The sequence below is a fragment of the Phaseolus vulgaris genome, chromosome 11 (assembly GCF_051622355.1).
Source record: "Phaseolus vulgaris cultivar YP4 chromosome 11, ASM5162235v1, whole genome shotgun sequence".
NCBI lineage: Eukaryota > Viridiplantae > Streptophyta > Magnoliopsida > Fabales > Fabaceae > Phaseolus > Phaseolus vulgaris.
In genome coordinates, this window is record NC_143508.1 from 3,755,784 (window position 1) to 3,777,863 (window position 22,080).

The window sequence follows — 22,080 nt, forward strand, 5'->3', positions numbered from 1 at the left end:
CTCTTTTGTTTTATTATTATTAAGAAAGATACTTTTACATTTGGGATTGTGCTCTTTCCTTTTATATTTATCTTCTACGTTAAGAAATAAGAGAAACAATATTTCCTTTTCTTTTCTTTCTTATTTCACTCAAACAAAAAATATGAAGCTAAATTAGAAAGATCTATATAAAGAGTATTATTCTTTATAATATAATATTTGTATGTATACAAATTTTTCTAATTCTACCCTTATTTAATATATCTCATTTTATTGATATAATAGAGTATTTTATCATTTTATATAAATTACTTAAAAAAATAAAATTATTTAAAAAAAATTAAATTAATATTAAGAGACCGTTTTTATATGCAAACTAGTTCCTCACTCTTTTCTTAATTTTTTTGTTTTGAGACAACAATAGAAAGAAAGAGAACATATTCTCACCCTCTCACACCAAATCTCATATATCAAACAAAATAATTTTTATTTTCAATCACTTTCTTTATTCCATTTTAAGCAACCAACTATATTCCTTGGTAAAATCATTATTCTTTTGTATCTACCATCATGTGAATCTTAACTTTAACGTGAACATCATCACACTCTCTAATTCTAAAATTACCAATGGAAGAAAAAAACACTTAGAAAAAAGAGAAACTCAAACCAAGAGAGAAGAAAAAAAATTTGATTAATAAATTCTTTTTTTTACATATTTTTTTTTCAAAATTATTTTTTATGTATATTAAATTTTTATCATCGTAAAAATTGAGAAAAGGGAAAAATTCAGATAAATATAGATAGATATTACGTATGTATTTCTACTACTAATAATAACTCTTGTAATAATTATTTTCGAAATTGCATCTAAGATCATTCCTATTATCTAGTAGTATAAAATTATAAAATAAAGTATCGTACGAAACATGATTAACATCATGTATCTCACTGAGACTCACATGTTAGAAGCCATCCATAAATTCTGAAAAAATTTATAAAAAAAATATCCACATTCCTTACATTTAAATTTATAATTTTTAAAATTTATTTCGTATGTTATTTCACCAAATTTTTATTTGACGATAAAAAAAGCATTGGTGAGTGGCGTCCATAACACCCAACTCCATTTTTGCACCACTCAACAACCATTTAAAACAACACCCAGCTATTCTTCCTTCAACTCTCTCTTAAAAAAACCTAATCCAACAACCACTTCATAATATACAAACATCTTACAAAAATGAAGACTTCACTAACAAACAAAAGTGTTATAAAAAAATTTATAAAATAACTTAAATTTTTTTTTTCTTCACAAAATTGACTTGACTGATAAAGATTTATATATTGTACGTTAATCTATTTTTTTAATGAATGTTAGAAAAAGAATTTAAGTTTAATTTAGTCTCATAAAATTGACGTGATAATCTATTTCTCATATACTGTAATCTAAGTTATGTCAATATTAATAAATAAATTTAACTCTTATTTAAAATAATAATTATTTTACTTATATATTACAATAAGATTGGTAAAAAAATCTATCATAACTTTAATAATTTAAGATATGTTCAAATATTTAAGATAATTATTTCTTTTATTAAAAAAGTTAAAATTAAACTTTTTTTTATAGTTATAAAGGAAATCAAACAATAAAAATTAAGATCCAATTGTCAAATCACATCCTTTTCATCTTAAACTACAAATGATACTTAACAACATCATTACTTAATAAATTACACATTTAAATACTATAAAATATGATTAAGAAACAACTGGACGAATCTAGACTTGAACAAATAAATTAAATATTGAGGTTCAAAGTTGTCCAATAAATTCGTTAAGATTAGTCCAATGAGTAATTACTGTCCTAAAATAAATTGAAAATATATACTTTCTAAACAGATCTTATTTATTGTTGTTAGTTAGTCAAACAAATTATAATTAATACGGTATTTTCAACAATTTATAATTAATATGCATAAAATAGCAATGCTTGTTATAAACTAATGAAAGTTTTTCTGTAACGCGTAAAATTAATAATATGATATTTTTTTTGTTTTTTAAAAATATTGATTTTATCAAATTAAATATTTTGAAAGTATATTAATATAATAAAAAATATTTTAATATCTTACCTTAAATTTTGTGCATATAGATGTATCGGATTAAACGTGCTCGCCAAACATCTTGAATCACCGACAAAACTCCCTCGCCGCCACTTTCTTCCAACGTGAGATTGTATGTACTTTTTTTTTTTTATATGTATAAAATATAATGCATCAGGTTTAAATTTAATTAAATAAGAGAGTAGAAATGAAAACTCAACTTAATATAAACGTATGAGTACCAAACTTACACTCCATAATTGGAGTATTTTCTCTTTATACGATTTATTGAAACTTATTTTAATTGAGAAAATAATAAATTTATCCAATTTAAAGGAACGATGTTAAAAAGTCATATTTATAGTATAAAATTATTATATTAGTTTTTTTACTAAAGTTGGGAAGGGATTATACTCTTATCTCCATTCTTCCTAATGTATTTGGTTATTGGTTTCGGTTCTCTATCTCAATAAAATGTGAGAATATTTGTAAAAAACACTCTAACGTTTAAGTTAGTTAATTTAATATATAGTAGTTTGAGTATTAATTACTATTAAATGTATACTTTTATTTCGTTATCTGACGTGTAATTATAAAAATAAGAGTGTACCTATGTAGGTGAGTTTGTGTTTAACACAACTTATCAAACTAATATTATAATTAATAGAGGATTTAGTGCAGGTATGTTATGTTTGACTAATCTTCTTAATTAAAACAAAAATTATTTGTGAGTGAAGTCATTCTACACAAGTTTAATCTTATATGTCAATATCTCTTTGACCACATAGTTTCTATTAAAAAGTAGATTTTAAGCTTAATATTGGATTGTTATCGAACCATCCATAATATGTTGTCTCATACACGAGTTGTCACTCTCGGTGTGAATGAGGTGTGTTGGAGATCACACATATTTTAGAGATTAAAGCATTTTATAGTATATAAATAAGTGCAAATCTCACCTTATAAGTCCATTTGATGGAGTTGAATTAGACTTAAAATTTACTTTTTAATAGTTTCAATGATTTTGTGGTACACATCAATGTGTTTTGGCTACATAAATAATAATTATTAATATTAATAATATAGAATTGCTAAATTCATTTGAATATATAAAGTTGAACACCTTTAAATAAACTAGCCAAACAAAATAAATATGAATTAATTACTCTTTTCTTTAGTTTGGATTTTTTTTTCTTTTTATAAGTTGTTTTTAAAATTCAAATAAAATCAATTATTTTATGGTAACTATAAATTAATTGTATTTAACATGTAAATTAATTTACATATATTTAGTTTGATAAAAAAAATATCTTTTTGGTAATCATTTTATTATAATTTTAAATTTGTACTTAGAAATTTAAAACGTATTTCAACGAGTTGAATTAATTTATCGCTTTATCACAAATATCAGTTATTTATTTATTTATGGTTGAGAAAAAAGAAAGTGGGTAAGAAGCCGTAACCCAGAAGCAGTCGCACGTACGGAGTTACACGTGTTCGATTAGTATTGGCCTAAGCACGTAATAAAAGCTGTTGCAACGTTGTACCTTAACGACACGTATCCGTGCATCGCAAGCAACGTATTTTATAAATACTTTATTTATTTTTATATTCACTCACACCACACACCTACGCAACTAACAAGAGAGAAAAAACACAAGGAGGAGAAGAAGAAGAAGAAAAAAAGAGTCAATTAGGTTAACAATGGAAAACCAATCCTCAGAGATGCACTTTCTCCTCCTCGAAGAGGTTCAGTTTTTGAAGGTCAACGACGATTCTCTCTTGCAGTGGGAGCTCGTCGATGTCGTCGACGCCGAAGAGGATTTCGACGCGTTCGAATCTTCCAATTCTTCCGATTCATGTCCCAACCATGCTCCAATTGAAGAAATTCGCCATCTTCTTCTTCGTGAGAGTTTACACGATCACGAAATTGATAGCGAATCGCAGGGAGAATCGGGTTTAGAAGTTCGGCACTACGATTATCACCAACGTCACTTTCCCCTTCGTGATGTTGATGATGGTGATGATGATGAGGATGACGATGAGGATGATGATGGGTATGGTTTGGATGACGAGCTTGTTCCGTGGACGGTGAGCAACAAGTTCGGGAGACAGAGGATGAGGAAATTGGGGAAAAGGGTATTTTCGAAAATGCACAGCTCCAAAAAATCTCCTTATCTGTTTGTGAGGCCTGGGTGTGTCCGTGGCAAACATGGTTTGGGCCTTAAGCATGTTACTGACTCCTAATTAGGGTTTTCAATTATTGATTTGGGGGCTCTCTTGAATTGTGTTAGGTTGCTTAATTTAACTTTTAGAATCCCTGATTATCATTTGTATTTGAACATCAGGTGGATATATCTCTAGGACATGTAATTCGATGTCTCTCTTTCTTTTATGTGCATACCTTGTACTGATTCTGAATGTATCTATCAATGGAAAATGAAAAAAATTCTTATGCTTTTGTATATGTTGTGTTGATCTTATGTTTTAGTAGGTAATTGTCACTTTGGTTTGGTTCTGATGAGGGATAATGGTTCTGTTTATTTGAATTCCGTTTGTGTAGGGACTACGTTTGTGTGCTTGTTTAAGGATAAGGTTGTTTTGAAGTTGTGGTTTGATTTTTTTGCTCAAAACTTTTTGGAGATTCCAACTCTGGAGATTTCAAATCGACTAGAGATGAGGACACTTGTGGATGTAAATCTCTTCTTATGAGTCAGTTTTATGAATTTGAGTTAGGCTTAAAACCCACTTCTTAACATGGTATCCAGAGTCATCTTGAGTCTATCCTAACGAGTATTTGTTGGATTTATCAAGCCATCCACTATCAGATCGTTATCGGACTATCCATAACATATATCTTCACGCACATGTTGGTAATCTCGACATATCTTCACGCACATGTTGGTAATCTCGATGACGTGAGGGGTGGGTTGGAGATTCCACATTGACTAGAGATGAAACATTTCATTGTATATAATTCATTGTATATAATTGGATCCAAACCTAAACTTATGAGCCGGTTTTATGAGTCTGAGTTAAATTTAAAATCTATTTCTTAAAAAAAAATAAAAAAGTTCGGTTTTCATTGAAAAATCTGTTTCCATTGGAGGGGCAAAAATTGTGGAGTGGAAATTTTTCGATTCCATCCTTTCGTAATTTTTGTTGAATCGGACTAGTCAAAAATGGTTTTCATTCAAAGCTGTTTGATTTGTTCAAACAAATCATGCTTTGGAAGTTGAGATTGAGCCATTCGTGGAAGCCACTTCTTATCTTCTTCATGCAATGTTTGATTGGTATGCCTCTGTTATCGAACGATCCTTAACTTTTTGGTCCAGAGAAAAAGATCTGAAATTAATTATTTTCAAGTTTTTTAACTGAATACTTTTAATTTTTTTTACTGTAGCAACTTATATTTTTGATGGAAGAAACAATTAGGATGTCCCAGGACTAAAATGTGTAAATTTTAAAAGGTAATATATAAATACTGTTTCCGGACACCAAAAAATTAAATAGAGAAATTGTGTTTTAAACATAACTTTTGATTTAGATAAGTGATTGGTTTTAAATATAATTTTATTTCTTATTTTAAATTCATGTTTATAAAATTATTTTTTTAAGAGAAATTTATGTTTTCAGTTTTTATTTTTCAATTTAAAATAAAAACTGTGTTTATAAATGTAATATTCATAATTTTATTTTTAATTCATCTTGATAGCAAAATATTTTTAAAGAGAAATTTGTGTTTCTCGTGTAAAAGAACGGAATAATTAAAAAAAACATTGTTTATTAACATTGGAACTCATAAACATATAAATATAAGTCAAAATTAAAAAAAAGATGAGATTCATATATAGACATTCATTATCCATATCTACTAAAACTAAGAGACCCAAGACCAAGAGAAGAAAAATATAAAAGATAAGCTTTATTATACGTACAATAATATTGTAATTTGTAAAACATCAATAATATTAGAGTTAATCCACAAATTGATCTCCTAGTAAGTTGTTTAGATGACTGTTAGATGTGTGTACTTTTTTAGAGGGTCTTATCCTTTTTATTGGTGTTTTGTTTTCTACATTAAACAATTTTTATTTTATTTTAGGTGGTGATTTATTTCACGTGCTTTAGTTTTATTATATATTTTAACTTTGATCCATTTTTATATTTTAGCGGCGTAATTTGTGATGCGAATTACTAGTAATTAGTCAGGGGTATGGATAGTATGGGCTTTCTAATGATAGCCAAGATTAAATTAGCTCGGATTTTATTTTTGGTAAATTCTTCTTGCACCCCCCCTATGAGAAAAAATCCTTTTTAGTAGTACTCCCTCTTCATCTTCTTCGTCTTCTCAGCTAAAATATACCTTTGACATTTTCCCTTTTTGTATCATTGTAATCTGGATTGGGTAATTTGAAAAAAAAAAAGGATTATACTATCCATAACATATTACATTTTTTAAATGCATTTTAGATTTGTCTAACATGGAAGCTTTATAAAAAAATTGCACTTTAGTTTGTGCAATCCAAAATGTATTTCTTGATATGGAAGTACCTGCATTTTAGATTTGTCTAACATGGAAGCTTTATAAAAAAAATGCACTTTAGTTTGTACAATCCAAAATGTATTTCTTGATATGGACGTACTTTCTATATTGTATAATTCAGAGTGTGTTTGGAAAACATAGCGTATTCCAAATTATGCAATCCATAGTGTATTTCTAAATATACCTTTTGCATTGCACAATTCAAAATATGATTTTTTTTCAAATACATTCCAAATTGCACAATCTTGATAGTACTTTTAGATCCGAAAATACGTAATGAATTATGCAATCCAAAGTGTATTTAAAAACGTAATATGTTATGGATCGTGTAATTCAGAGTGTATCTAGAATGTGTTTGTCATTATACCTATTATTTGTAAAGTTTATTCAATTTTGATTTTTATTAATATAAGAATTATGTTGTAGACAAAGTCCTGGATAAGACAAGAGGTGGTGCATCTCAAGACACTGGTAGGTAGACCTACAACATCGATCCGTGTAGGAGATCATGAACAAATTCGCCATTCTAGTGTTAGTAATGTGATAGATGCACATGGAGAAGGACATGTTCAATATGAAGGATTTTTCGAAGGACTTCCAAATCGTTCTTTATTATTAAGTTTTATTTACCATGTTCCCTTAAAATGTGGGAGGGTGAGGTTGGAATAAAAAACTTTAATTAAGTGTTATATTGGTCATGATGACATTGTTTTTAGTTACAAACACTCATGTTTTTGTTAGGACAGTGGATAATTAAAATTGGTATTCCATGGTCTTAAATTAAGTAAATTTGGAATTTCTTATCCTTAAATTGATGCACTCCTTAATTCGGGATTGTTGTCATTGTGCAACATAAGTTATTATGAGGTTGTCAATAATGGATTGATTTCAGTCTATGTGGAAAGGTGATATCGTAACACCAAAACTTTCCACCTTTCGATTGGTGAGATAACAATAATGTTGGATGATGTGTATTGTTGCTTTATATCTCCATTGTGGGTCAATTTCCTACACATATCCCAATTGATTTCGTTATAGCTTCAATAGTTTTGGTGGAATTGCTAGGGGTTGACTTCGGTGATGTCACCTTAGAGATGAGATATTCTTGAGATGCACACGTCAAACTTAGTTGGCTCCGAGAGTTATACGAGGAGTGTTGCATTCGCCAAACTCGAGAGTGTGTTGTGAGAGTTTATTTGTTGCATTTGGTGGGATGCACGATATTTGTTGACAAAAGTGAAACATCAATCTTTGTGTCGAACTTGTTGATGTTTAGCAATCTACGAATGTGTGGTGGATAATCGTGGAGAACTATCACACTAAACTACATGTCTGTCTGGTTAGGAGATGCGTGATTTGCCCAAACAAAGCAATTTAACAGTTATGTGATCTTATACAAGTAAATCATATACATTGTTAATAAAAGTTACATTTATTGTTATATGAATACATAAACACTATTGTGTTGAAATTGTAGTAGGTATGGATATAAAAACACTTTATGGGCATGAGAAGGAGGGGTATGTAGCTCACTTATGAAGAGGTTCACCCACGGGCAACATGATATGTCATTGGACGACATATTTGCATTGTTGTTGTTGTGTAGGTCCATTTAGATGTTCTAACCCATGTTGGCGTTATTTGGAGTTCATAAGAAGACCATCACCACAGTAGGTTGTTTAAGTCAATATCCTTATTTTTTGGCCACATTCGTAAGAGTACGTGTATGCATTGAAATTTGCCCAAACATGTGTTGCAGTAGTACAAATGAGCAGATGGTTCCTCCACCTCTTATGTCATATAACGATAGAGATGACAAGAGGTTACACTTTGTTGACCACCTCGTCACAGGTGTGACACTAGCTTCTCATGAATCTACATGTGCAATTGAATACATGCAGTGGTTCAAAGTTGTGTCATCCCCATATATAGTTTGTTGTGTAGAGAAAGATCGATCGATTGTACTACCATGTCGTCATGCTTGTAGTCCATATGATGGAGACATATACCCACATCACATTAAGATCATGAATCTCCATCAAGATATTATGTTGTTCAATATATGTATTATTTATTATTTACTACGAACTTCATTTTAACATAGACATTAACAAATGTCATTTTAATGAATGTAAAGTATATTAAGGTGGGTCGCCAACATCTTGCAGAGGATGATAAATTATGACCACGTCACTGAAGGCATTTTAGCACGAGAGGAAACACATAATGCACTACAATTTGCCTGTGACTTAATGAATAAGAGAGTTGTTTATGTTAGACATTCTCGTCTTGTACGCGACAGAAGTCAAGGACATAATACTTAGATTTTTATATTATGTATTGTTTACATTCATGTTTTAAATTTATGGATTAATTGTATGCCTTTTCATGACAAGTTTTAATTTAATTTGACAATTGTGTTATTTTTTTATTTTATTCAAAATTGGTTTTGTTTTTGAACAATATTTATTGTCAATGCATAAATGTATGTAAAAAAATAAAGGATGTATGACAATATCTTTGGTAGTAATAACTCATATAGTCAAAAAAAGTAAAACATTCTAAATAATATATAACAATTTATTCTTTGTATTTTTGGATTGTACAATCTGAAATACAAAATTTGCATTCTAGATTATATTCCCAATTGTATCTGACAAAAAAAAACATGTATAATTTTAGAAATATATACAAATATGAGTATGTATACAATTTATGTCTTAGACGAATTAAAAGTACAAAATGTATTATCGATGCAATTGGAATGCATGTGGATTAAATAATGTCATTGTTTTTCTTTGTTATTTAAATATAAGTGTTTTTGGGTGGATATCACTTAATCGACATATCACCACTTAAGCAATGTGTAATGGTTGCACCCACTGCTCACTATTGCTCAAGCGATAGTGTGGCCACTCGAATGATAAAGTGTGTAGCTCAAATGAGAGTTTGTAACTTAAGAGAGACAAAGATAGAGGTTGATATAACTTTCTTCTTTAAAAACATGTCACATGTTACTCAAGCAAAACAATAGTGGCCAAAGTGAGGTTAATGGTGATGTGCATGGATTCTACATATTTGGAGAACGAATGCATATATGTCAGGGTGCTCATGCAATGAAAGTGTCACTCAAATGACAACATAATGATAATTGCGAACTTTCAATTTACTGGAAGAAATTCAACAAGTATATCACTTAAAAATTACACAAACGATTACGCGAAAAATACTTAAACAATAATCGCTCAAGTGTGGAGTACAACACTTAAGAGAGAAACACTCAAGCAACATAGTATCACTTAAGCAATGATGTCAATTCTCAGTCAAGGAAGCAAGGTTGTTCAAGTAAGAGAAAACTCATTCAAGCAGCTTATTGTTGTGATGATGTATATATGTTTGTTGGCATGTGTTGCACTAAGTATTTGATGGTGTATAAATTGATGGATTAATGATATATATTTTTAAGATATGTGGTTAATTAGTGTGTGATATGTGTAATGATATGCATACAATGAACACAATAAATGTGAGATTATTGTTGATGTATGTATATATAAAGTGATATATATGTGTGTGCGCGTGTGTATACTTATGTATGATTATATCTTTATAACATATCATGACATGTACTTGACATAACAAAATATGACATTAGACTCATGGTAGTGACATGATTACTGTATAAGAACATTTTTATATGTATTATTTTATAATATATAAATATTCATTTGAAAACTTAATGTTGTTATGTAGATTTATCATGTATTGTCAATTAGAATATAAACAATAAACCATGTACATCATCTCTCCATAAAATTTAATTAGAAAAAAAAAATGTAAAAAATGAAATTAATTTATTTATAAATTAAAACTAAATTATATATAAATTAATGTGTAAAAACTTTATACATTATATAATTTTAAAATTTTATCATAATTTAATTTAAAATCATATAAATATTTTTTTTATTTGAAGACTTAATCAGAATTTTCTCAAAAAGAATATTTGTTTAGAAATTTGATATCAATTAAGCATAATATTAATATATAGTACATATGTAAAAATAACTCTTATTTTCTAAGTTAATTTTGTAAAAATAAGTTAAACTTAAAATTGCTTCGTATGATTGAATGTATCGAGTTACCAATTATAAGATCAATAACTTATTTCTTAAAACTATCTCTTCAATATGTCCTTTCTCTTTATTCACTCCCCCTTCCTCCATTCCACCTCTTTCTTTTGTCTTTACTATTTCCTTCAAATATAAAACAAGTTAATATATATATCATATTTCAAATTACTAAAAATTATTTCATATTTTTTTGTTGTCAAATATTTTAGTCTCGGTAATATCTAATATACAAATAGTCTTATCTAGACTAAAATTTAAAGTTTAAGAAATTTAAATTAATTTATTAAAACAAAATATTTAAAAAGTATAAAATATAAAATTTCATGTAATTGTATATCTTGTCATCATAAAACCCAAACCAGAACACGTATTAAACTACTTGAGGTTCTAAGCAACTTTTGAATATATACTCACAAATAAATGACCACATATACATAAAAATCAACCTGCTAAAAATTGGTTCATGCCTGCATTTGGTTGTAAATTAATATTTAAATTGTTTCTCTTTCTTATTACTTTTTTCCCAGTAAATTTTGCTATTGGTTCATACTTTGTGGGTTTTACTTCAAGCCAGAATTTATTCTGTGCAATTATGGAAGCTTTGCCATGGTGCAAATTTCTTTTTTGATCAACTCGTTTTAAGTGCTTATATATATATATATGCAGCAATTTTTTGCTTTATTCTATACCCATCATCACTCTGAGAGAGTACTGCTCTTGCATCAGATCGCAGAGAAGTGGCAAAAAGAAGGTCGTAAAGGGTGAACTTTCACTCTTTTCAGTGTAAAGATCGATGTCTACTATGCAAGAACAAGGCTTAGAAACAGTGGTAAAGGGATCAAAGTGTGAAGAGTGTGGGAACCAAGCCAAAAAGGACTGTGCCTACTCAAGGTGCAGAACCTGCTGCAAGAACAAAGGCTTCAAGTGCCAAACTCATATCAGAAGCACTTGGATTCCTGTGGATAGAAGACGCCACAAAGTGGAGCACCAACCTCTCACCACTAATCTTCAGCAGGGAGATATTCCTAAAAGGCACAAGCACAACCCATATTCAAGTACTGTATATACATATATATGCATTTCTCCACTGCATAAACCAAATTAACATCCATACATATACATATATAATACAGCCCTAACACCTTCATTTTCCTTAATTCTGCTGTTTTATTCCATCTCTCAAAAACATCATCATACATACTCATAAAATCAACCACATACCCTATTTTCATATATCATTTGGTATCAGAATTAGTGCTCCTTTTTTGTTTGCTTTTTCTTGTTCATTTTATGTATCCAAATTTGGTGATATGTGTGTGTATATATATATATCAGTGATTTGTCTAATTCAGGCTTGGAGTTCAAATTTCCAGCTGTTACAAGTTCCATGGCGTCATTCAGCTGTGTTCAGGTGCGTTCTATGGATGACACGGTTAATGAAACCGCGTATCAAACTTCTGTGAACATTGGAGGACACGTGTTTAGTGGTTTTCTCTATGATCAAGGTCCTGAACAAAGCTTCAACGCTAAGGGTGACAACCCTTTTGATCAACAACACGATCTCAATCTTAGGAGTGTTTCACTCCACACTCGTGATGGTGCAAGTGCAACTATGCCTCCACTCTCACTCACTGCTTCTCAAGAACCATTTTTTATTCCACACCATTCATTTCCCCTAGCTTCCTTCAGACCTGATCTGACATACTTGTCACACCCAAAACCGTAATTTTTCAGGATACAAAGAAAATGAGATCAGAGGGCATATTTAGATGCGGGGAAAGAAGAGAATGGAACAGAATACTTACTATTTTAATTCAGCTAGAGCCTTCTTCGAGGACTTTTGTTCAACGTAGACTAAGGGAGCTTGTTGTTGTTTTGGTTGAAAAACTTGTATTATATATATTATTATACATTTGTTAAGTTTGGTTTTTGATTTAATTAGCGTGCAGCACATGCCCCTACTTATATAGGTTTGGCAGCTTTGTCTTCTTGTTTTGATGTAATTCACTTTTTACATCTTTGTTAATCATAATGTTCCTACTTCTACTCTCTTTTGTCGCCATCATGCTGTAAGCAACAAAGTTGGGACAAATTGCCAAGTCTTCATTATCATCCATATTTAATTCTACACAAATAATGACACTTCACAACAATTTGTTTAGTGTGTCTTGTCAATAAGCTGCATCAAACCCAATGTTTCTAGATGGGAACAAACAATAACATAACTTACCATCATATTAATTTACGGTGTAGACTCTTTGTTATGAGTGATTAGGGTTGAAGTTTGTCAGATTCTATTTCTCTCATTCTCACTTCTTACCGTTCAACTAAGTAACGTATCTAATTCTGTTAATATAGTAGTGGGAAATATTTAGATTGCGATGGTTAGTGATATTTAGTGTATTAGGAATAAAGTCATTTTTCAAGGTGAAGTGATGAATCATTAAAAGACTTTCTCTTTGGCTCAACTGAAAGTTTGATCTTTGACTACTTCTAAAACTTTTTCTGCTTGTTTTTCGTTTCTCAGATTGTGTGTTTTTAGACTTGGGGTTCTTTTAGAATAATTTGATTGGTTTTAGAGTAGTTTGGTTGATTTTGTGTTGACTAGTTGTTTTGGTTTGTTGTATAAGGAATAGATCACCCTGAAGTGAGTCGTTTTTATTTATTTATTATTGTTGATAAAAAAAGTCAATAAAGATTTTTCAAAGCGGTAGGTGCTTTTGTTTGTTTCGATGACATTGCATTGAACACAATTCACACAATTCCAAAAGGTCGTTCTTTTTCTTTTGCCTCCACAGAACGAGGATGCGTAATTCACCTAATTATTAACTTGCAATATGAATACGAATCTGCATTTATTCTGTGTCCTCTCCTTGCTCGAAACGCGGTTCAAATCAAGATAAACGACTTGTATAAACGCTATTTTTTTTATGAGTTCCAATGGTATACATACACATGTGAAACCTAGCTTTCATATTTTGCAGAAATATAAGCATATACATGCACCTCATAAACACAGACATGTCCATGTACTATAAAGGAATAAACATATACGAACAAATATGAAGGAAGCTTAAGAAGAAGGGAAGAATCATCCGTAACCCTAATAAATAATTTAAAACAATCGAGTTTGCACAAAAGAAGGTATGAAATGAGAAGCATCTTGTGAAACTTAGTTTGAAGTTAGCTTTTACAGTAAAGTACTAGATAAACCACAAGTGCGCTCAAACTTTTTATAGAAAAAGATGCACTCACTAACTATAGGGAATACTCGTACAAACCTCACGAATATATCCTTTACATCTATACTTCAATATATATATATAAAGCCATATATGTACCTAACAGATATACGACTTGCTAATTCTGGTTCGTCATGATTTCAAAATCCTAGTTTTCTCATGATGAATATTTAACAAATTTGGTTCAGATATTGCTAACGTTTAATTGACATCAGAACGAAAAAAATATACGAGAAAATCAACTTTCTTTAAAGTTGGTGGCAATGAAATCGCAAATGTCTTTCGGCAAAGCTTTTAACTAAGAATAATATAATATATACATATATTATTTGCAGTATAATAAGAGGAAGATGGGACGTCATGTTGGGGATCCCACGTCGACTAGAGATGAAAACATTTCATTGTATATAAGTGGGTGCAAACCTCAATCTCATGAGTCGGTTTTATGAGATTGAATTAGGCTTAAAGTCCACTTCGTAATCTAGTATCAAAGTCATTTAAAACCTATTCTAGCAAGTGTTTGTTGAGTTAGACTTAAAGTTCACTTCGTAATCTGGTATCAGAGTCATTTAAAACCTATCCTCATTTAAAGCCTATCATAGCAAGTGTTGGTTGAATTAAGCTAAAAGTCCACTTCGTAATACGCTATACAACATTTGTTGGAACGTGAATTCATGAACCTTAACTCTTGAATATGTTGCGACTAGACCAGTCAAAACAGATGAGTGCTCGAAAATGATTTTCTTTCTGAAAAATAAATCAGTTTATAGTGTATTTATGGTTGCTTTCGTTGCCCTATTTTTGGCTCTTGTACACACATCAACGTATTGCTCATTTGATTCTTATATATAACATATTATGCGAAAAGTAGCATAGGAAGTATGTTTTGATGCTTTATTTAATCTAATTCACCATTCATTAGATGCTGATCCAATCACCTCAAATATTATATTATGTAAAATGTCAATATCACCCAAAAGAAGCTTAAGCCTTTAAACCCAAAGTGTTTTAAAATTGATGGCAATTATTGTATAGTTGTATCAACATTATTTTATAGTTGTTCATTGAGAAGATTTTTTTAAAATTGTACCGAAAGTATATCGACCTCTTGTTAAAGTGTTAAGACACTGAGTAATTTTATTTTTAGTAATCATAAGAGGAAGGAGATGAAGTTATCTTGGAGTCACTTTCAATCTAGTTTTTTATTTTTGGATTTGATTTTTGAAATGATATGTTGACAAAATTAGCCAAAAATAATAATAAAATTATCCACTGAAGTAGCTAACAAATACAAAACTATAGAAATTTACACGTTCAAATACTTTTTTATAAAAATATATTGTAGAATATTTTCAATTTATTTTTTAATTATTTTAAACTCCTATAAATTTTTTCTATGATCAATTATTTTTTCAGCTTCAAATTTTTTTATCGTATATTCCATTATTAATCTCGTACGATATCTTCAAATATTTTCAATTAAGATTAAAGTAAAAATGTCTCACCTAAGTAAATACCATATTGTTTAGTTTGTATGATGGTTAATAAAATATACTTTATCTAAAAATGAAAAATACGTACTTAAAAGTGCATAATTTATTCCTAAGCAAAAAAGAGAGTGTATAATATGTAATTGGGAGAAGAAGTAGCAAACGACTCACACAAAACTATTTTAATGTTAAAATGAAAGTGAATCTCTTTGAAGTAACACCAACAATTTCAATTAATAACATTAGGTTTTTGTTAGTTTTATAAATATTATTTATCATGAACTCAATGTTAAACGAATTCAATAGTTCCACTCAATTATAGTGTGTCGAAAAGCCAGCACCACCAACCCGATCTTCCATGGAAGTTTGCGCTTTTAAATAAATCTTGCAAGGGCAATTTTGATTTCAGAATGTATGGAGGTGCAGGTTTAAATTGAGGAGTACAGTACGCAGTTGCCTATATTTTATACGACAACCTCAAGGCCCAGATTAAAGCCCACAAGTTTTGGCGGGAATACACAAATCATTCCCCGCCATATCTTCCCGTTATTGACCACTACTCACCACTTACGGCGCTTTCTGTATCACGCACACTCTTTCTTCTGTGTCTGAATTTCTCCGAGCACACCAAATCCATGGCTTCCGATTCTTCTCCGAATTTCAACCACGGTTAGTATAGCTCATCTCTCTGTCGCTTCTTGCGGTTTTCGTTTTCCGAATTTTCTGATTTGGTAATTTATTATAACCTCTTTTCTATTAGGTCCTTCTTCCCCCGACGACTCCCTTTCCAGCCCTATTGGCAACACGTTCTCGTCGCCGGGAAGTAGGCGCCGCCGCCGATCCTCCACCCCGTCCGCATCCGCCACTCCGTCGGAGCGCCGCTCTCGATTTGCCTCCTCCGAAGCCACTCCAACCGCGCCGCGCTCCCGCCAGAGCGTCGGCGGACGCGTTCCCGCCACACCTACATCCACCACCGATGACGTGCCAGCCTCTTCTGACGGCGGCGATGGCTACGACATGGACGACGCCAGGCCCACCTTCGTGTGGGGCACCAGCATAAGCGTGGAAGACGTGAACGATGCGATTCACAGGTTTTTGAGGGACTTTAGAGAGGCGTCTTCGTCACAGGCTGACGATAATGGGTTGCACTTGCACACCGAAGGGAAGTATGAGAAATTGATCAGACAGGTTATTGAAGTTGAAGGAGATTCTCTTGACGTTAATGCGCGCGACGTGTTTGATCATGATCCTGATTTGTACACCAAGATGGTTAGATACCCTCTTGAGGTTCTTGCTATCTTTGACTTGGTTTTGATGAACATGGTTAGCCGATTGAAGCCCATGTCTGAGAAGCACATTCAGACTCGGATTTTCAATCTCAAAAGCTCAACCTCAATGAGAAATTTGAACCCTTCTGGTGAGCTTTTATTCCATCATTCGTAACTATGTCTTATTGTTCGCAACTGGGCTGATATAACTATACGATGTCAATTTTTTTGTAGATATTGAGAGGATGGTGTCATTGAAAGGAATGATTATAAGGTGTAGTTCAATTATACCTGAAATTAGGGAAGCTATATTTAGGTGTCTTGTGTGTGGATTTTGCTGTGACCCAATTCCGGTGGAGAGAGGTAATTTTAATGGGATGTTTCTGCTTATTACTTAGTGAGTGACCATTTACTGTCTTTTTTACTTATTTAATGTTTTGCTGACTATTATGATTTGTAGGACGAATAACGGAGCCCACTATATGTTTGAGGGAAGAGTGCCAATCCAGGAATTCCATGACACTTGTTCACAACCGATGCAGGTAATGCAAATATTTACTTTATATGTATAAGGAAAAGCTTGTAAGCTAACAAATTGAAATGGAGAGTCTTTCCTTTACATGTATACGGAAACACTTGTAATTTAACAATTTGAAAGGCAGAATACCGCCTCTTTATGTGTAAGCAAAAACTTGGTATATAACAATTTGATATAGAGATCTTCTTCTTGACTAGAGTGATGTGTTATGGTTTTGATTGAGCAAAATTCTGAAAGACATCTTTTATTTATTTTTCTCCACTGATTCGGTTCCTTTATTTGCTTTTTCTCAATCTGGGATAACATGTTTTTCTGGCAAAGCAAAAGACACGTGAATAACTTGCAGCAAGACTTAGGCTTCTGAATCGGTTGTTATCCACCAGTAAACTCACCTACTTCTAAACACCTTTTGAAACAAACAAACTAACTAATAATGCTTATTTTGCTTTGGTTACGTTATGGTTTTATTATTGTTGTAAGGATTATTTCTATGTCAATAAACATAATCAGCCTGCTTTAAATTTAAATTAAATTTAACTTTCTGTTTAGTCCACTGTCTTTCAAGTCTCAGCCTAATTTGTGTCAAAGGTTTAACTGAGTTGAATCTAAAGGTTGAGAACCATGCTTCCATTTTAAGAGGTTCAGATAATTACTGTGCCTTAAAAATAAATTTAATTGAAGTCCAATGGGTACTGGGTAGAATTAAGTGATGGGAATAAAGGGAATCTTTGGCAGTCTGACCCTGTTTTACATATTTATTTTTTGTGTTACTATTTTTATGTGTATTTTTTTTCTTCTACGACCAGGTTTACTGATAAGCAAATTGTGAGGCTTCAGGAGACACCTGACGAGATACCTGAAGGAGGAACACCTCACACAGTTAGCTTGCTGCTGCATGATAAACTGGTGGATATTGGAAAGCCAGGTGACAGAGTTGAGGTGAGACCTTAGTGATGTACTGATGTACTTGTGACAGCTATATGTCTTTAAGATTGTTTAATCATGCCATCGAATGTTTTGTTTTTTTATCAGGTGACTGGTATTTATAGGGCTATGACTGTTAGGGTTGGACCAACTCAGAGGACTGTTAAGTCATTGTTCAAGGTATGTGCTAAATGTTCTTATCTCATTTACACTTATTATGCTGTCTAACTGATGTTTTTATTTTGTCCTCTTGATGTTGTAGACATATATTGATTGTCTTCACATAAAGAAGACCCATAAGTCCAGGATGCAGGTAGAGGATGCTATGGATATTGATAGTGGCCCTGGCAGAAATGAAGATGGTGTCTTCTTTGAAGAAGAAAAAGTACAGTTTGTATATATTTACTAGAAAATCCAGTGCTTGCTTTCTCACTTGCTAATTGTATGCTTGTCTGAGTTGCAGGTGGCTCGACTGAAGGAGATCTCAAAACGGCCAGATATATATGAAATACTGACAAAGTCATTGGCACCAAACATTTGGGAGCTAGATGACGTGAAGAAAGGTCTTCTTTGTCAGGTTAGGCATATTTTAGTTATGCATTCATTGATTACTTACCAATTTTCTGAGGGTGCTAATATATATTTGGCTGCAGCTTTTTGGTGGCAATGCATTGAAATTAGCTTCTGGTGCCAGCTTCCGTGGTGATATAAATATTCTCCTTGTTGGTGATCCTGGGACAAGCAAGTCCCAGCTACTTCAATACATACACAAACTATCTCCACGTGGCATTTACACCAGTGGAAGGGGAAGCTCTGCAGTTGGACTGACTGCATATGTAGCCAAGGACCCCGAGACAGGAGAAACTGTATGGACCATTAATATGATTTTTTACTGCCTTCTAAGTATTTAACACGGTGGAACCTGATATTTATGCTTATGATTCAGGTTCTTGAGAGTGGTGCCCTTGTTTTGAGTGACCGAGGTATCTGTTGTATTGATGAATTTGACAAAATGTCTGACAATGCAAGGAGCATGTTACATGAGGTTGATTACATTCGTCATCTGCCTATCTTAGCCAATGAAGTATTCTGCAGTCATATACATGTTTTTCCTTCAAAATTTGTCTTTGTTGAAAATTATGCTACAATTTTTACAGGCTAGGTGTCTCAGCTGACTATTTAGTGACTAATGCACTTGTCTCTGTTTAATCCAGGTGATGGAACAACAAACCGTTTCAATAGCAAAGGCAGGTATAATTGCTTCCCTCAATGCTAGGACTTCGGTGTTGGCTTGTGCAAATCCCAGTGGTTCAAGATATAATCCTCGCTTGTCTGTCATTGACAACATACACCTTCCTCCCACACTTCTGTCCAGGTAGACATTGCCCATAAGCTGTGATAACTAGATTATGGGTCTGACCGCACATTTATGCTATCTCCCATCTAGGCATCTTAAATCTATTAGCTATGTTGTATACGGTGGTAGCCTCTAATATTTTTTTATTCATTTGTTAAGAGCACAATAAATATTAAACATGCTTTATTAAATTTATTAATTCTCTTCAACACACAATAGTGCGAGAAGTAGGGGTTAAAATAAAGTGTCATTGAACTATCATGCAGGTTTGATTTAATCTACTTGATCCTTGACAAGGCTGATGAGCAGACTGACAGGCGCCTTGCCAAACATATTGTGGCTCTACACTTTGAGAATCCCGAGGTCTAGAAAACTTGCAATCATTTTATTCAATGTGAAGATCCAAATTTAAGCGTTTTTACCCACATTGTTCTGTGTCTGTGTTATACAGAATATGGAGCACGACGTGTTGGATATTTCTACATTAACAGATTATGTTAGCTATGCCCGAAAGCACATACACCCTCAGCTTTCTGATGAAGCTGCTGAAGAGTTGACTAGAGGTTATGTGGAAATAAGAAGAAGAGGAAATTTTCCTGGGAGTAGCAAAAAGGTAATGTTTTTCTCTTCAAAATAATTTCGTCCTTTGTAATAGTGCTTGTTGCATGGAACTAATTTTTATTCTTTAAAATATTACTTAATAGCTAAGCAATCAGTTTAGAGAACAAGTTCACCGATTTTGCTGTAACTCTATTAGAGTAATTATTCTCTCTTGGATATGGTATAACCATATTGATAGCTGACTGCACGGTTCTTGAAAGTTGCAAAAGGGAGAAAAAATTCATTTAGACTTCATATGCGTAGGATGTGTATAGATTAATTGGGAAAGAAGGAAAACTCTTTTATTCATATATCAGAACTTATCTTAAAAACAAGATACAACCTATATATATATATATACATATACATATATATACACATAAATATAGGAAAAGAAAGGAATGTAAAATCTACAGGAAAAACTAACTGTTATCTGTAAACTGACAAAACAGAAAGCAGAGGTTCTTAACTCAGAAAAGAATGGCGTGCATGATATGTCACCAATATTGTGTTTTTTGGTATTGATATCTGTGATATGAATGAATTAATTTGCGATGTTGGAATTGTGAGGATTTTTGTTTATATTTTATAATGTTTCTCTCACGTGTTTGCTCAATCTTACCAATCTATTTAACAGGTGATAACAGCGACTCCGAGGCAGATTGAGAGTCTGATTCGTCTAAGTGAAGCATTGGCTCGGATTCGCTTTTCGGAATGGGTTAGTAACACTCAATTTTCTCATGATGTACATATATGGAGTAGTATACATAACTATTCAATAACCTGATGCATACAGGTCGAAAAGGATGATGTAGCGGAGGCTTTCCGGCTTTTGGAAGTTGCAATGCAGCAGTCTGCAACGGATCATTCTACTGGTAGGTTTCATATCTAACCTAGTTCTTAAATTTCACCTGGAAAATAATTAAATGAAAATGTGTTTAATTATCATATAATATTTTCCTCTTTACAGGAACCATTGATATGGATCTTATTACTACTGGAGTGTCGGCAAGTGAGAGGATTAGGAGAGAAAGTTTGCTACAAGCAACTCGCAACTTAATCATGGAGAAGATGCAGATTGGGGGACCTTCTATGCGGTTAATAGAGGTATTGTTGTTTGTTCTATATAAAATATACACTATTTAGATTATGTAGTTTCCTATGATTTTTTATTAATACAATTAAAATTATCATGCAGTTATTGGAAGAATTAAAGAAGCAGGATACGGGTGTTAGCGAAGTTCATCTCAATGATGTAAGCCTGTCATTTTCCCTTTTAACCTTATTTTACGCACGTCCCATTTCAAAGGATAAGCTAAACTAAAGGGTTAATTTTTGTTAATGCAGCTAAGAAATGCTATAGCTAACTTGGCTACAGAAGGATTTGTTACAATGCACGGTGATAGCGTAAAAAGATCTTAACAACAGGAGGCAGGCTCTAGCAGGGTCTGTTGTTTTTTCTCCTTTAGTTTTTAGATTGTGTTCAAAAGCCTTCTTAACAGTATGTATCTGGTGCTCATGTTTAGTACATATATATATAGGCATCTTCAGAGTTATTTTGTTTTCTTTTTTATTTTTCCTTTATCCCAGGTAACGATGCTAATCAGACATCTCATGTTATAATTCAACATCGACATCTTAACAAAATCAATTTATTAACTTGGGATTTTCTCAAGTAGAAGAGTTTTAGTTTCTGATAAAATAGCAGGACAGTTCACTTGTGTTCTTGTTTTTGTTGTTTTAATTAGACAATTTTGGCCTCTGTAGTTTTAGTTGTATGATTTTGGTTTATATATTTAGGAAATAAATATTTAATTATTTCATTTTAGTCTAGTCATTTGAAAAAAAAGTAATTGTACTTCATTGTTATCCTTTACATTCTGATAATATGATAATTC

General features: G+C 31.9%; 3 protein-coding genes and 1 long non-coding RNA gene across 5 annotated transcripts; 3 read left to right on the forward strand and 1 right to left on the reverse strand.

The window, feature by feature from the left end:
- The first annotated feature begins 3,643 nt into the window (after nt 1-3,643).
- Nucleotides 3,644-4,549, forward strand: LOC137821308 (uncharacterized). Its single transcript, XM_068625831.1, has one exon. It carries the CDS (start codon nt 3,789-3,791, stop codon nt 4,329-4,331), a length of 543 nt encoding a protein of 180 aa, XP_068481932.1. The 5' UTR covers nt 3,644-3,788; the 3' UTR covers nt 4,332-4,549.
- Nucleotides 4,550-11,247: 6,698 nt separating this feature from the next.
- On the forward strand, nt 11,248-12,812 carry SRS3 (SHI-related sequence3). Of its 2 annotated transcripts, none has more exons than XM_090297883.1 (2): nt 11,248-11,818; nt 12,137-12,699. In XM_090297883.1, exons 1-2 carry the CDS (start codon nt 11,557-11,559, stop codon nt 12,487-12,489), a joined length of 615 nt encoding a protein of 204 aa, XP_090154009.1. In that variant the 5' UTR covers nt 11,248-11,556; the 3' UTR covers nt 12,490-12,699. The 2 variants fall into 2 exon arrangements, with proteins under 2 accessions (XP_090154009.1, XP_068483411.1); XM_068627310.2 differs by having other exon boundaries at nt 11,441-11,818; nt 12,116-12,812.
- Nucleotides 11,911-12,633, reverse strand: LOC150023000 (uncharacterized). Its single transcript, XR_016517803.1, has 2 exons — nt 12,569-12,633; nt 11,911-12,467 (listed from the first exon to the last, which is right to left on the reverse strand). It is a non-coding gene; the product is annotated as an uncharacterized LOC150023000 (long non-coding RNA).
- A 3,207-nt stretch (nt 12,813-16,019) lies between the features above and the next one.
- Nucleotides 16,020-21,857, forward strand: MCM4 (Minichromosome maintenance (MCM2/3/5) family protein). The gene is made up of 18 exons (XM_068626487.2): nt 16,020-16,164; nt 16,256-16,912; nt 16,998-17,126; nt 17,224-17,305; nt 18,108-18,240; nt 18,334-18,405; nt 18,488-18,610; nt 18,689-18,802; nt 18,879-19,091; nt 19,172-19,270; nt 19,440-19,600; nt 19,849-19,945; nt 20,034-20,195; nt 20,820-20,900; nt 20,979-21,057; nt 21,153-21,289; nt 21,381-21,437; nt 21,530-21,857. The coding sequence occupies exons 1-18, from the start codon at nt 16,131-16,133 to the stop codon at nt 21,602-21,604; spliced, it is 2,505 nt and encodes an 834-aa protein (XP_068482588.1). The 5' UTR covers nt 16,020-16,130; the 3' UTR covers nt 21,605-21,857.
- Nucleotides 21,858-22,080: the final 223 nt, after the last annotated feature.